Raw genomic sequence first — 12,782 nt, 5'->3', positions numbered from 1 at the left:
TGCAAACCTCCATCCTCCCTGTGTGTCCCCTTGTATGCAGTCATGTGGCCAGTGTCAGATCTCTGGCAATTTCTGTCTTCCCTTGCCATTTTTGAGGAGTGCTGGTTAGGTATTTTGTTTTTTATCCTCAATTTGGGTGTGTCCAGTGTTCTTCACAAAGGTAAGCCCTGTCCTCCTCATGTGCTCTCAGGGAGTACATGACATCAGCACAGTGTGCCACAGATGCTGCCTGCCTCCATCAGTAGGTACTAACTTCTCTGTTCCTGTTCTGCTCACTGTCACTGAGGCCCCACAATGTTGAGAGGATTTGATTCTAGTTGTGGTAGAGCAAAGAATGTAATGTTACCCTGTGTCACTGGCTTGTGATGTTCTTGTCCTTTTAAATTACTAAGTTAAATTAGATAAAGTAGGCTCAACCTGGAACCTTCTCTGTTCCAGCCCCAGAATCAATACTCTTTTTCCAAGAAGCCACAGTGCCCATCACTGTTTTAAAGCCAGTATCTGGATACTATTGTGCTGGTTACTCCTGGCATATCGGGACCGTCTACATACCTATGTTTGTGCATCCCCATCTGTATGTATATTAAATAAGCACAGCCTCACACTGACATCACTGACTCATGCAATCCCATAAGGCTACTTCAGGCTTCTCTCTTGCTCTTTTCCTATTCCTGTTTTTCCTGACAATGAGAGCTATCTGTTTAGTGGTTGAGACCAGTATACAAACAAAGCAGTGTCCAAACTGTTCACTTTCACTGCTATGAGGAATAAATTAGCAATTAGGGTGCAGAGTTTGGGTGTGGCCTCTGTTGTCAGCTTCACCCTTCCTAGGTCAGTCCCTTGAACATTAGCTTGCCACTTTTCTGATGATGATTCATGTTCAAGAAGGCATGAATAGTTACAAGAATATTTCCAAGACACTCAACTTCCATTTATATCACCCTCCATATATCCTTATCAGCTCTAATCTCTGGGTACAAACATTACAATCCATCAGACAAAACAAACATGAAATTATGTGCATAATTATATCTCATTAGCCACCAAAGAGTCTATAAATCCTCTTGAAAATCAGGAGATTTCCACTTTAAACCAAACTCCTTGTGTTTGCTTAGTTGGCTGAGATTTGCCAGTCCTGATTACTCTTAAAAAGAGAACTGGGTGTGGCATACATCTTTAGTTTCAGCAGGGATGCAGAGGCAAGCATCTGGACTTCTGTGAGTTCCAGGCCAGCCAGGGATCCATAGTGAGACCCCACTTACAAAAAACAAACAAAACTCCACAACACTTTAGGGCCTATGGGCAGGAAATGATAGTTTCCATGTACATGCTTCTTTCAGAACATAGTGACCAACAAGAACTTCAAGCATTAAAAAAAAGATGACATGGAGCTAGGTTGAGAGCACCTGAACAGCACCTCCTTTTGCTTGTGGACCCAGGTTCCCATCTTAATACACCCTTCAGCAGTATTTGAGACCTTGCATGAGAAACATACTTTCTCCTGGGAATATATATTACAGTTGAACACTGCTTAGCTTGTATGGAACCCTAGAGATCATGACCACCACCTCCCCCAATAACCAAACCAACACGTTTTCTTCCAGCACTGTTCACTCATCAGAAACCTCTGTAGGTGGCAGACAGCATATACATGCCAAAACACTAAAACTCTCCATCCCCACGCGCAAAAAAAGCGGTCTAAGGCTTCAAAAAAAAAAAAAAAAAAATCAATGCCGCCAATAGAAGTCTAGAAAATAGCCACCCCTAATACACACCCTGGAACCCAAAGGTTGCAACAAGGCAATTTGATCTCCTACCCCGAAGTTCTGACCCCAAATTGCTTCTCCCAGCTTCTTGATCTCCACTATAAAACCCGAATTTCAGACCTTGCACTGCCTTCTGCACCTTTGGAGCTTCAGGTTGCCAACCTAGGAGCTTCAGGTTGCCAACCTCTCTCAATAAAAAGTGTGCTCGCCCCGATTTGAGGTCGAACTCAGTGTCCTCATTTTCCTTCTCTGACTGACTTCTTACAGCACAGGAGTGTGGAGATAAGTTCTTTGTTGCTTTTTTTGCATTTGGGTTCAGAGCACAGGCAACTGGAAAGAGCGCGGTGGGTCTCCCCTTCCCCGCTCCCCGCCCAGCGTTCCGCCCACTTTTCCTGCGCGGTGGCCCTGCCCCAGCGTCCTGGAAGCTTAGCTGCCAGGGGCCAGATCTGCCTGAACACTTAAAGGCTCACTGCACAAAGCCCGCTGAGCAGGTAAGTTGAGCCCACCCACCGTGTTTGTTCTTCAAGAGCTGTCTCAGGCCTCCCAAAGGCTGCGGAGAGAGGTTGGGGGAGGCCAGGTGGTGGGGGAGACCTGGCAGCGTCAGTTTCCATGGCAACACACAAGCCACAAAGTCTGGACTCTAGCGCCCCTACCCGCCCCCACTTAAGCTGGCCTCAGCGTCTGCTGACAAGCCTGTGCCCACCTAAGTCGAAATCATTTGAAAACAACCTACTCAATAGACCACCCAGGGGTTTAGAAGTTTGCTTTGTGCCAGAGGCAGGGGGATGGCAAACTGAAGCCCTGCTTCAACATTTTAGAGCAATTTCAATAAAGTCTCCTAAAAGGATTAGCTATAAAGAAAGCTCAGTGGTTGAATGCTTACCTAGCCTGTATGGGATCCTGGATTTGATTCCCAGTACAACAAAACAAAAAAGAAGGAAAGCAACCTACAACAAAGTACATATTTCCCCCTGTAAACACCTGTAGCCAGGTGACAGGCCAGTCGCCTGATCATGGTTGCTAGAACTCTGGACCTCCCACCGACTGCAGCTCTACAGCCAGTAGACCGGGGTGTTGTTCCATATTGGGGTACAACTAGTAGAAAAGTTCCCAGACCCAAACAAGCCTTGCTTTATATTTTTAGGAAGCCCAGTACTACTTTATCCCCATAGGGAGACACGTAGCTAGACGTGTGATAGTTCGGTTCTAGAGGCAGCTAATTGTGAATGGGTTTTCCACTTACGTAAATGTATGCAGGGATTTTGTGGTAATCCCTTGTTGTGTGGGACCAACGACCTTTGAATGGCAAAGCTAGTACCCCAGGCCCTAACTTCTTAACTATCATAATGTCCCCCACATCTCTAGAACCCAAAACACGGATAGAATAAATTCTCAGGCTTCCCTGTAGAGGGCAGTACCTCCCACTAAGACTTAAATGGTGCTTGCCGGGCCTTTGGACTTCAGCTCTTTATAAGCTCCAACCACCTTCGATGAGGTGTCTCTCCTTCAAACACAAGTAATTTTCCGGTTTAGAAGCTAGAGAAGAAAGGTTTTGTGAGGTGGTGACTCGTCTAAGATTACAAAGCTGACTTTGGAATCTACCAACCAAACCCTTTTCACGACATTACTTGTGGTCATAAGGAAATTTCTTGACACTTGAAAAGCTGGGTGGAAAGTTTTAGCAAACAGTTCTTTGCCTTTGTCCATCTTCTGCTGGCTAGTTGTCACAAGAAGTGTACAGTGAAGGTTTATGACTTCATTTTAGGAGCCTCTGACCCCTGAAACAATGGATAGATTTGACCTGATTAAGATCATCGGGAAAGGCACCTTTGGGAAAGTATACTTGGCAAAAACCAAAACAGAAAGCAATTATTGTGTCATAAAGGAGATCAATTTTACACAGGTAAAGTTAAGTTCAAAATTTTGATAATTTAAAGAGGTATATTTAGCATTAAAAATATTTGCTGTGTGTATGTGTGTGTGCTTGTATGAGTTCTGTGCACCATGTGAGTGCAAGTGCCTGCAGAGGTCAGAGGGCATTGGGTGCCCCCCAAACTTGGTTTACAGGCAATTGTGAATCACATGATCTGGGTGGTAAGGACTGCACCTGGGCCTCTGTACCAGCAATAAGTGCTGAGCCATCCCTCTAGCCTGCACATTGTCAATCTATTATGGAAGCAAATACCCTTTTCACAATTATGAATTTTAAGGTTCAGCTGACTCTCTTTCATCCCCTAGAAATCCAATCCAAGAACATATATTTTGTTCACTTTCTTGGTCTCCCCCTCCTCCCATTGAACAAAGGACTTGTCATCGTTCTGGATACAAGCCGTGATAGCTGAATGCCTGGCTGATCCACCTCTGTGTGTTCCTATTTTCTTTCCCTTCCCTACTTCCTCCCCCCCTCCTTCCTCTTGCCCTCCCTTTTACCCTCCTTCTTGCCCTCCCTTTAGCTCTCCCTCCCTGTCTCTCCTTCTCTTTCTCTCTTTCTTTGTTTTTGAGACAGGGTCTAGATTAGCTATGTAGACAAGGTAGTCTCAGTGTGTGTGTGTGTGTGAGAGAGAGAGAGAGAGAGAGAGAGAGAGAGAGAGAGAGAGACAACATAAATGTGGAGTCAGAGGACAACTTGTGGGTATCAGTCCTTTACTTTGGGCTCCAGGGATCGAACTTAGGGGCTCCAGGGGTCAAACTTAGGTTCCCAGGTTTGGCAACAAATGCCTTTACCTGCTAAGCCCTCTTGCCAGCCCCAAGAAACTGGTTTTTGTTTTTGTTTTGAGATATGATCTCCCTTTGTAGCCAAGAGTATCCTCAAATTTGGGATCCTCCTGCCTCAGACTACTGAGTGCTAGCATTATAGGCATGTATGGCTTATTTTTTGAAATGAAGAAATGCAGGATATGGAATTTTGCTGGTCTGTTTTTGTATAATGACCATTTTATTCTCAGCAGTGGCAGCTTTTGGAATGTTATGTTTCAGAAAGAATTTGCTTATGCTGGAGGATGAAGTATTTCACGATGTTCAGATAATGACTACAAATCTACCTATCAATTTATTTATAATTTGCATTTACTTCTTGAAACAGGACCTTACTGTGTTGCCCAGAATGATTTCAGCCTTCTGGGTAGCTGGGTATACAGTCATATAGCAAGTAAAACCAATTTTCAACTTTCAGTACAATAACATTTCCCCAGCATTATTAATGTCCTTGATTGTAATAGTCACTGATGAGCCAATGGTTAGATATGAGGTACTCTTTTCATCCCATAGTGGCCCTGCCTTTGAGAGAAAAGTTTTAAGCATGGCATTAAAGCCAGAGGCTCCTTTAGGGTTTTCAGATGGCAGTGCTCAGAAAGGAAGCCTCTATAAGCCATTTACCTCTGCAAGACATGCTGTCTCAAAACATTGCTTCGATGCCCTTCCAGGAAAAAGAAGCTTCTAAGAAAGAAGTGATGCTTCTGGCTCAGATGAAGCATCCCAACATTGTAACCTTCTTCAGTGCATTTCAAGGTTAGATTTTCCTGTCATTCAAGTATCCCAATAAACCAGTGACCTTTAGAAAAGATGTGTTCCCAAGAATTGTGTATTTATTAAAGTTTTGTAAGTACGTTCATTTTCCCGTGTAGCTAAAGTGTAATCTGAAATGTCTTTATTTCTGATCTGGTGAGGTTTGTCTGTGGAGACAGGGTCTCCTGTAGCCTAGTCTTGTCTCAACCTCCAGATCCTATTTGTTGGACTCCCTAATGCTGAGGTTACAGGTGTGTTCCATGACGCTGAGCCCTTGTAGTGACTTTTTATAGATGGCTTCCTTAGTTTTCATTCTACCAAATAGACAATGGTTGGTATGCCAGAATGTGGCCTGGTGGTGGAAGAATTTGTATGGCATGTATGAGGTCCTGGGTTTTACACACACTAATGAATTTAGGGTAGTAGATGCTGAGTATACAGTTGCTCAATGAATGACTGGACTGGACCATTGTAATAGCCTGGAGTATACATTTATTCCATGTAGGGTGGATTTCTGAAGACACTTTGCAGTGGATACAGTTACACTGCTAAGGCCTCTTCACAGTATAAATGACCTCCTTTGCCCCTGTACATTGCTTGGCAGCTTGTTGGTAATTAAAACAGGATCTTAGCCAAGAGCCCCAGGTCCTGACTGAGACCCTGTAAATGTAGGTTTTGCTGGCACTATCACATCTCATCTCCCACTGCAAGAACCAAGTACTCATGTCTGTTTCCACTCTCTTGCTGGCTGTTAACCAGGGGCCACTCTCTACTAGAAGTGAAACTTTGCCACATGGCCAGGAAGTGGAGCTGGAAATCACTCATTACTCCAACTCCAGGTTCAGAGTTACATAAATCTTATGATCAGGTCATGTCCACCTGGCTAATCCTTTTGATTTACTCAAAATTAGCTGGCTAGTATGAAAGACAGGGTTTTGTGAATATGAAGCAATGTAGGAAAAGTAAGGAGAAATTATGGTTTTCCTAAGGCAAAATGAGTTCCCTTAGTAAATATTAATTCTTAATGCTAAGCATGTTCTGGAGTCAAGCTCTCCAAATGCTGAACAGAATAGATACAAATCTCTGCACCTTTGTGATGGTTTTCAAGCAACTGTTGTGTGCCCATGGCCTGCATTTTACTCAGTTAAGAGCTCCTCCACCCCTTGCGGGAGGCCAAATAGGCAAAGAAGAAAGGCAAATACTATTGTGGGATGAGAACCCAGTCGTCCCCAGGCTATACCCACTCTTATTGCACAGCACTTCCCTGTTGTATTCTTCACACTCTACATTTTGAAAGGCTGATGCTATCTCACAGCTCCCACACCAAATGATGCTGTTTTCTTGCAGAGAATAGCAGGCTGTTTATTGTAATGGAATACTGTGAGGGAGGGGATCTCATGCAGAGGATCCGGAGGCAGAAGGGAGTGTTATTTAGTGAAGATCAGGTAAGTCTACTTCTAATGTGCATGGGGTGTTAATTTATTATGTTCTACACACTCGACTATGTGAAGCCTGTTTGTGGTGGGGAAATCTGAATCATAAAACCATGCATGAATATTATTGGTATTTGAAATAGAATTTAGTTTTGAGAATGAATTTTTTTTTTTTTTGGAAGAAGTATCTCTTGCATTCATATCTCATGTAGGATGAACTTCATGTCTAAAACAGCCATAAGGACAGGATTGGAGAGATGGCTTCTTAGGATGTCAAGAACCCTTGTTATTCTTTGTTGTTGTTGTTGTTTTGTTTTGTTTTTTCAAGACAGGGTTTCTCTGTGGCTTTTGAACCTGTCCTGATATTTACTCTGTAGACCAGGCTGGCCCCAAACTCACAGAGATCTGCCTGCTTCAGTCTCCCAAGTGCTGGGAATAAAAGTGTGGACCACCACCGCCCAGCTAAGAACACTTGTTATTCTTAGAGCAGACCTAGGTTCAGTTTCTAGCACGCACATGGTGGCTCACAAACCATCTGTAACTTTAGGTCTAGGTAACCTAATGCCCTCTTCTGACTACCACACATACCAGGTATGCATATTATATACATACTTACATACATGCAGACAAAACACTCATACACCTAAAATAAAGAAGGAAATATCATGTGGGGCCAGAAAGATGACTCAGCGGGTAGGGGCACTTTTCTGGGCTATAAAACTAAATTAGGGTGTTCCATTTCTGTTAGTGTCCCCGTGTTTCGTGTCATCAGGGGCCTGCGCCAGAAGCCAGCAGACTGCTCAGTAGACTTGTTCTGCTCCTTCTGCAGATCCTGTGCTGGTTTGTACAGATTTCTTTAGGATTGAAGCACATTCATGACAGCAAGATATTACACAGGGACATAAAATCTCAGGTAGCAGCTCCCTCCAACACACAGCCTAAGACACAGTGGCTCTTATTCTTTTTCTGAACACGGTTTTTCTTCTCTTTAAGAACATTTTTCTTAGCAAGGATGGATTGGTTGCAAAGCTTGGGGACTTTGGGACAGCAAGGACACTGAATAAGTAAGCACTTGTAAAATTCTATCTTTCTTTCTATTCAGAAATTGACAAAGTGTTCGTTTTGAGGCATTGTGACTTAAGATGATAAAAGTTTCATTATCCCCACAATTTTATGGAACTATAAATGAATATGTTGAATCATGTGATTGTCTGTCAATGGGGCCCCAGAGCTCAAGAGTGCTTGCTCTTCTTGAGAATCTAAGTTTGGTTCCCAGAACCCACTTCTGGTGTTCTCTGTAACTCCAACTCCAGCGCGTGCTTTTCTGGCCTCCATTGTCACTTATACACATACACACATCTGTGCGCACACACACACATAATGAAACAGATCCCCTGGGACTGGGGTTGGGGATAGCTGTGAGCCATAGTATGAGTGCTGAGAACTGAATCTGGGTCCTTTGGAAAAACACGTGCTCTTAATTTCCTTTCTAGCCCATACATACTGTGTGTGTGTGTGTGTGTGTGTGTGTGTGTGTGTGTGTGTGTGTGTGTGTGTGATAGGATCCCATGTAGCTCAGGCTAGCTCTTAACTTGTTATGTAGCTGAGGCTGGCCTTGAACTCCTTATTCTTCTGCCTTCACTTTCCCTGTACTAGAAATATACTCATGAGCCACCATGCCTGGCTTTCTTGCTCTCTCTCTCTCTCTTTCCATATAAGTATGTATGTGTGTGTTTACATATATACACATATGTATGTATGTATGTATGTATGTATAAATTTGGGTGTTGATTTTTTTTTTCTTTTTTGAGACAAGGACTTCTCCTGGCTGTCCTGGAAGTCACTAAATAGACAGGGCTAGCCTCCAGCTTACAGATATCTCCCTGTCTCTGCCTCTCAATTGTTGGGATTAAGGCACACATCATCACACATGAATGGGCGTTGAATGGTTAAAAACCTTCTGTCTTTGTTAGTTTGTGCACAAGTATAATTTTGTTGTTTATGTTTACAATTTTCCTTGCATAGTCTTGTCTTCAGCCTTTCTCACTCTACTAAATGAAACATATTCTTTATTTACTCTAATTTTCTAGTTCCATGGAACTTGCTCAGACATGTGTTGGGACACCTTACTATTTGTCCCCAGAGATTTGTCAGAACAGACCATACAACAATAAAACGTGAGTTGCTCTTGGTCAGTGAATGCTTGTCAAATCTGGTGGGTAACACTGAATTGCAGAGTCTGATGTTCTAATCTATTCTGCTGGCATGTGTGCACTTTCCTTCCTTCATGTGTAAAATGAGAATTCTGATGACTAATATTCCTGGAAGCTTTTGAACTTATTTAAGACAAAGCAATTTTTCTTCATTTAACAATACAAAAACAAGCCAGGTTGCACGCCTTTAATCCCAGTACTTGAGAGGCAGAGGCAGGCAGGATCTCTGAGTTTGAGGCCAGCCTGGTCTACAGAGTGAGTTTCAGGAGTGAGTGAGTATATGCTTCCCATATACTCCTGGAAGTGTGACCTCATTAGAGGGTGACACCTAAAAGGAAATTGACTCTTCTCTCAGCAGTGAATCTGGTAGGAATGGGTGTTAGCATCCAAGCATCTGTACTGACCTTGAGGTCCAGACAGGATACGCTCTTCCAATAAACCTCCCATGTGAGCTCTGTTGTATGATATGACTCCTTCCCACTGTTTCCTTTTTAAATTATAACAATGAGGAAAAAAATAAATAAAAAAGTCTCCCCAAGAAAAGCCATTTATTGTGATTTTGCAGTACTCAGGAGGCAACCCAGGATGTCTCCCAGATGACTAGATGGAAATCTGATCAGCCTGCTTACATAGCCAGAGAAGGAGTCTGCCCTGAGCTCAAGTTGTCTGTTCGGCACCACACTGGTGGGATCATTTAGAATTCATTAGGCTTCTGACATAAAAACAGCTTAGTATAAACTATCTCAATAGCCCAAACTGTGTGTTCAGGAGCCTAGGCAGGGTTGTTATGCAGTCTTCTCAGGTCATTTGTGGGGTGTTTGAGATGGCTGGTGCTGGAACAAGGGTGGGCGAGCTGGCTCTTTGACTGAAAATCCTTTTGCTCAAGGAGGCCAGGGCAGTCAGGAAGAGTCTAGTGGCTGCCACATCCCTTAGGGTTTTTGCCTGTTTACAGGAAAATGAGTTTAGACAAGGCACTTGTGAATTAGCATTGGCACCAACCCTGACTACAGCTGAGCTTGTCATCTGCATCATGCCTCAGAAAAGTGGTTCCCTCCCACCTGTATGATAAGGTGGCCTGCCACCGAGCACACCTCCGTCCCACTCTGCTTTTCTTTACTGAATCCTTGTTAGGGATCCTTGGCAGCTAAGATTTTCACTTGCCTTTTAGATTTGATTATCCTTTTTATTCTTTAAAATGACTCCTTATACCAATTATATATTTATAGTTACTAACAGGGATGGGGTAGTGGATGGGTGGGAGAGTACTTGCTTTATGCTTAAGGTCCTTAGTTTAATTAATACCCAGTACCACATTAAGTAATTTTTTAAATAAGCGTGGACAGTACAAAATTCAAGTCCTATATTTCCAACATGTTTTCCAAATGTTCATCGAGACTGTGCCATCTCGTGATGTAACCTTTTCTCTGTCAAGAGCTTTGAGTAGAATTTATCTTCCTTGATCGGCCACTTTCCACTTTTGAGACATGCATGCTAGAATCTTGCCTTTCTCCTCTGCTGTGTCCCCAGCTCCATTGCACACACATTTTCTTTGGGCACATGAAGTAAATGTGTAGTTGTCATATTGTACTAATGTTTGTCTGCCTGCCAGAACCGTGGTCTGCCAGGGTTCTACAAGGCTTCAAATAATTCTTACTTTAATTTTTATTTTAGCATTGATAAGATATCTGAAAGCACTTGTGAAAACCTAATAAAATGAAGCTGTACCCACATAAAGTGGCAAATACTTCCACCTGTAATTGTTGCCATTTTATGGCCATGTAAACCCTTCTCTTCTCCAGGGATATTTGGTCTCTTGGATGTGTCTTATATGAGCTCTGCACCCTCAAGCATCCTGTAAGTATGTTGCTCATCATGTGAATCTTGAATTACTGAAAACATGCTGTGGAAATTAACTTCTGAAAGAAAAAAGAGTGTGTGGTATGGTATGGTAGCCATGTGCCTGTGGTCCAATCAACTCAGGTACTCAAAGTGAACATGAGCAACAGAGAGAGAATTCATCTTTAAAAAGCCAAAACTGAACCCAAGCATCGGTGGCGTATCCCTTTAATTCTAGCGCTTGGGAGTCAGAGGTAGGTGGATCTTTGTGAGTCAAGGCCAGCCTGGTCTACAGAGTGAGTTCCAGATAGGCTGCAAAGCTACAGAGAAACCTTCTTGAAAAACCAAAACAAACAAACAAACAAACAAACAAAAAAGCCAAAACCAACAACAAAATTAACCCAGGAGGTGGAGGCAGAAGGAATGAGAGTTTTAGGCCAGCCTGATCTACATAGCAAGATGCAGGCTCTCTGTCCCTGCCTCTCTTTCATATAGACATGCATACACACAGAGAAATATCAGAAATGCAGCTTTGACATGAACAGATATCTAGGCAATACTATAAAGTAAAAAAGTCCAAGTCAGAGAATAGCATGTGGAGCATGTTTCCATTATACACATGTTCTTTGAAGGTAAAGAGTGTGTGGGGCAGAGTCTGTAGTAAATCACACACAGACTTCTAATGGATGTGCTGATTTTTCCAGTCTTGATGAGTGAAGCATTGAGTCCATTAGGTCCCTTATCTCCATGCTTTATTGGAAGTTGGACACATAGGCACCATCTGCCTGGCATGTGCAAAACTCCCAAGGTGCCCAGAAGCAAACCATATATTCAAATAAACTATATTATATGCATAAATGTCTCGGACCAAGAGACACTCTTTTTAATTTTTTTTAAGCTTGAATGAGAAGTTTTATTAGAAAGGGGAGGGAGGGAGAAGGGAAGAGAGAGGAGGCAAAGAGACACAGAGACAGAGAGGACAGAAGAGAATAGTCGAGAAGAGGGAGACAGGGGCAGAAAGAGAGGAGAGTGGAGAGAGCAGTAAGAGCAGAAAGAACAGTAAGGGCAGAAAGAGAGCAAAGAGCCAAAGAGCCACTCTTAACATCTGGACAGGAGTGGAATTTCTTTACAAATCTCAGGTCCCAGACACTTCAGACTAAGGCCGATACTGTAGGCAGGACTTTCCAAGGACAGCTTACTTGCCAACTCTTGTCTATGCAGCAGCTGTCTCCATTATTACTGTTGTTGTTAATGTTAAAAGCCACACAGCTGGTGTCTGAACAAAACCTGCACTTTATTGCCAAGCCAGCATGTCCAACATTATTTTGTGCAAATAAATGCTTCTTTCATACAATGGAAGACTTTAGTGTGGATGATATATTTATGCTATAGTATTTATGTTATAGTATTTGAAAAAGCAAAAAAAAAAAAGTCATGTCAGCATGATTATCTCTGTAAAGTAAACATTCTTGAAAAGATTATATAGAATTATACTTCTGAGTTGTGAAATTATACATATTTTCCTGTTTATAACTTCCTGTGCTTTTTGTTTTTAAGTGTAAGGAAAGGGTATTTTGGTAATAAAAAATTAAGAATAAATGAAACTTTTTTAGCTAAAAAAGTTAAAATTAAAGACTAGGTGTAGTTCATAGGTAGATCACACACTATGCAAATGCAGGGCCCTGCATTCAGTTAGCAAAACGAAAAAACAGAAGCAAAATGAAAATACTAAAATTATAAATCTTGTATTAAGTAGCAGAGCATCTCTTGGATAAGTATCCACTTATGACATATAGTTGATGACAAGATAGGGCAAAGCATAGTGCATTCGACAGCAGCTTAGAAATATTCATAGGCTGGGGATGCGGCTAAAGGGTAGGGCAGCTGCCTGGCATGCTCAAAGCTCTGTGCCAATGCCAAACAAATGATAGACAGACACACAGAAGATAGGTAGGTAGAAGATATGTAGCTAGGTAGATGATAGATAGTTAGGTAGATAGATGATAGTCAGTGTGCCTGCCTGCCTTTCC

General features: G+C 42.5%; 1 protein-coding gene across 2 annotated transcripts in view; it reads left to right on the top strand.

Annotated features, from left to right (window-relative positions):
* Positions 1-3,450: 3,450 nt before the first annotated feature.
* Positions 3,451-12,782, top strand: part of Nek5 (NIMA related kinase 5) — a 32,423-nt gene continuing 23,091 nt past the window's right edge. Inside the window, exons 1-7 of one of the 2 annotated variants that reach the window (XM_051182095.1) lie at positions 3,451-3,669; positions 5,189-5,273; positions 6,618-6,715; positions 7,533-7,616; positions 7,697-7,767; positions 8,794-8,880; positions 10,716-10,770. In XM_051182095.1, coding sequence (XP_051038052.1) covers positions 3,553-3,669; positions 5,189-5,273; positions 6,618-6,715; positions 7,533-7,616; positions 7,697-7,767; positions 8,794-8,880; positions 10,716-10,770 — 597 coding nt within the window. In that variant the 5' untranslated portion in view covers positions 3,451-3,552. The remainder of the gene's footprint in view (positions 3,670-5,188; positions 5,274-6,617; positions 6,716-7,532; positions 7,617-7,696; positions 7,768-8,793; positions 8,881-10,715; positions 10,771-12,782) is intronic. The other variant, XM_051182096.1, reaches the window with a different exon arrangement.

This window comes from Phodopus roborovskii, unplaced genomic scaffold, assembly GCF_943737965.1.
Source record: "Phodopus roborovskii unplaced genomic scaffold, PHOROB, whole genome shotgun sequence".
Taxonomy (NCBI): domain Eukaryota; kingdom Metazoa; phylum Chordata; class Mammalia; order Rodentia; family Cricetidae; genus Phodopus; species Phodopus roborovskii.
The sequence above is the reverse complement of the archived record's forward strand: the minus strand, read 5'-3'. Positions and strand labels throughout refer to the sequence as shown.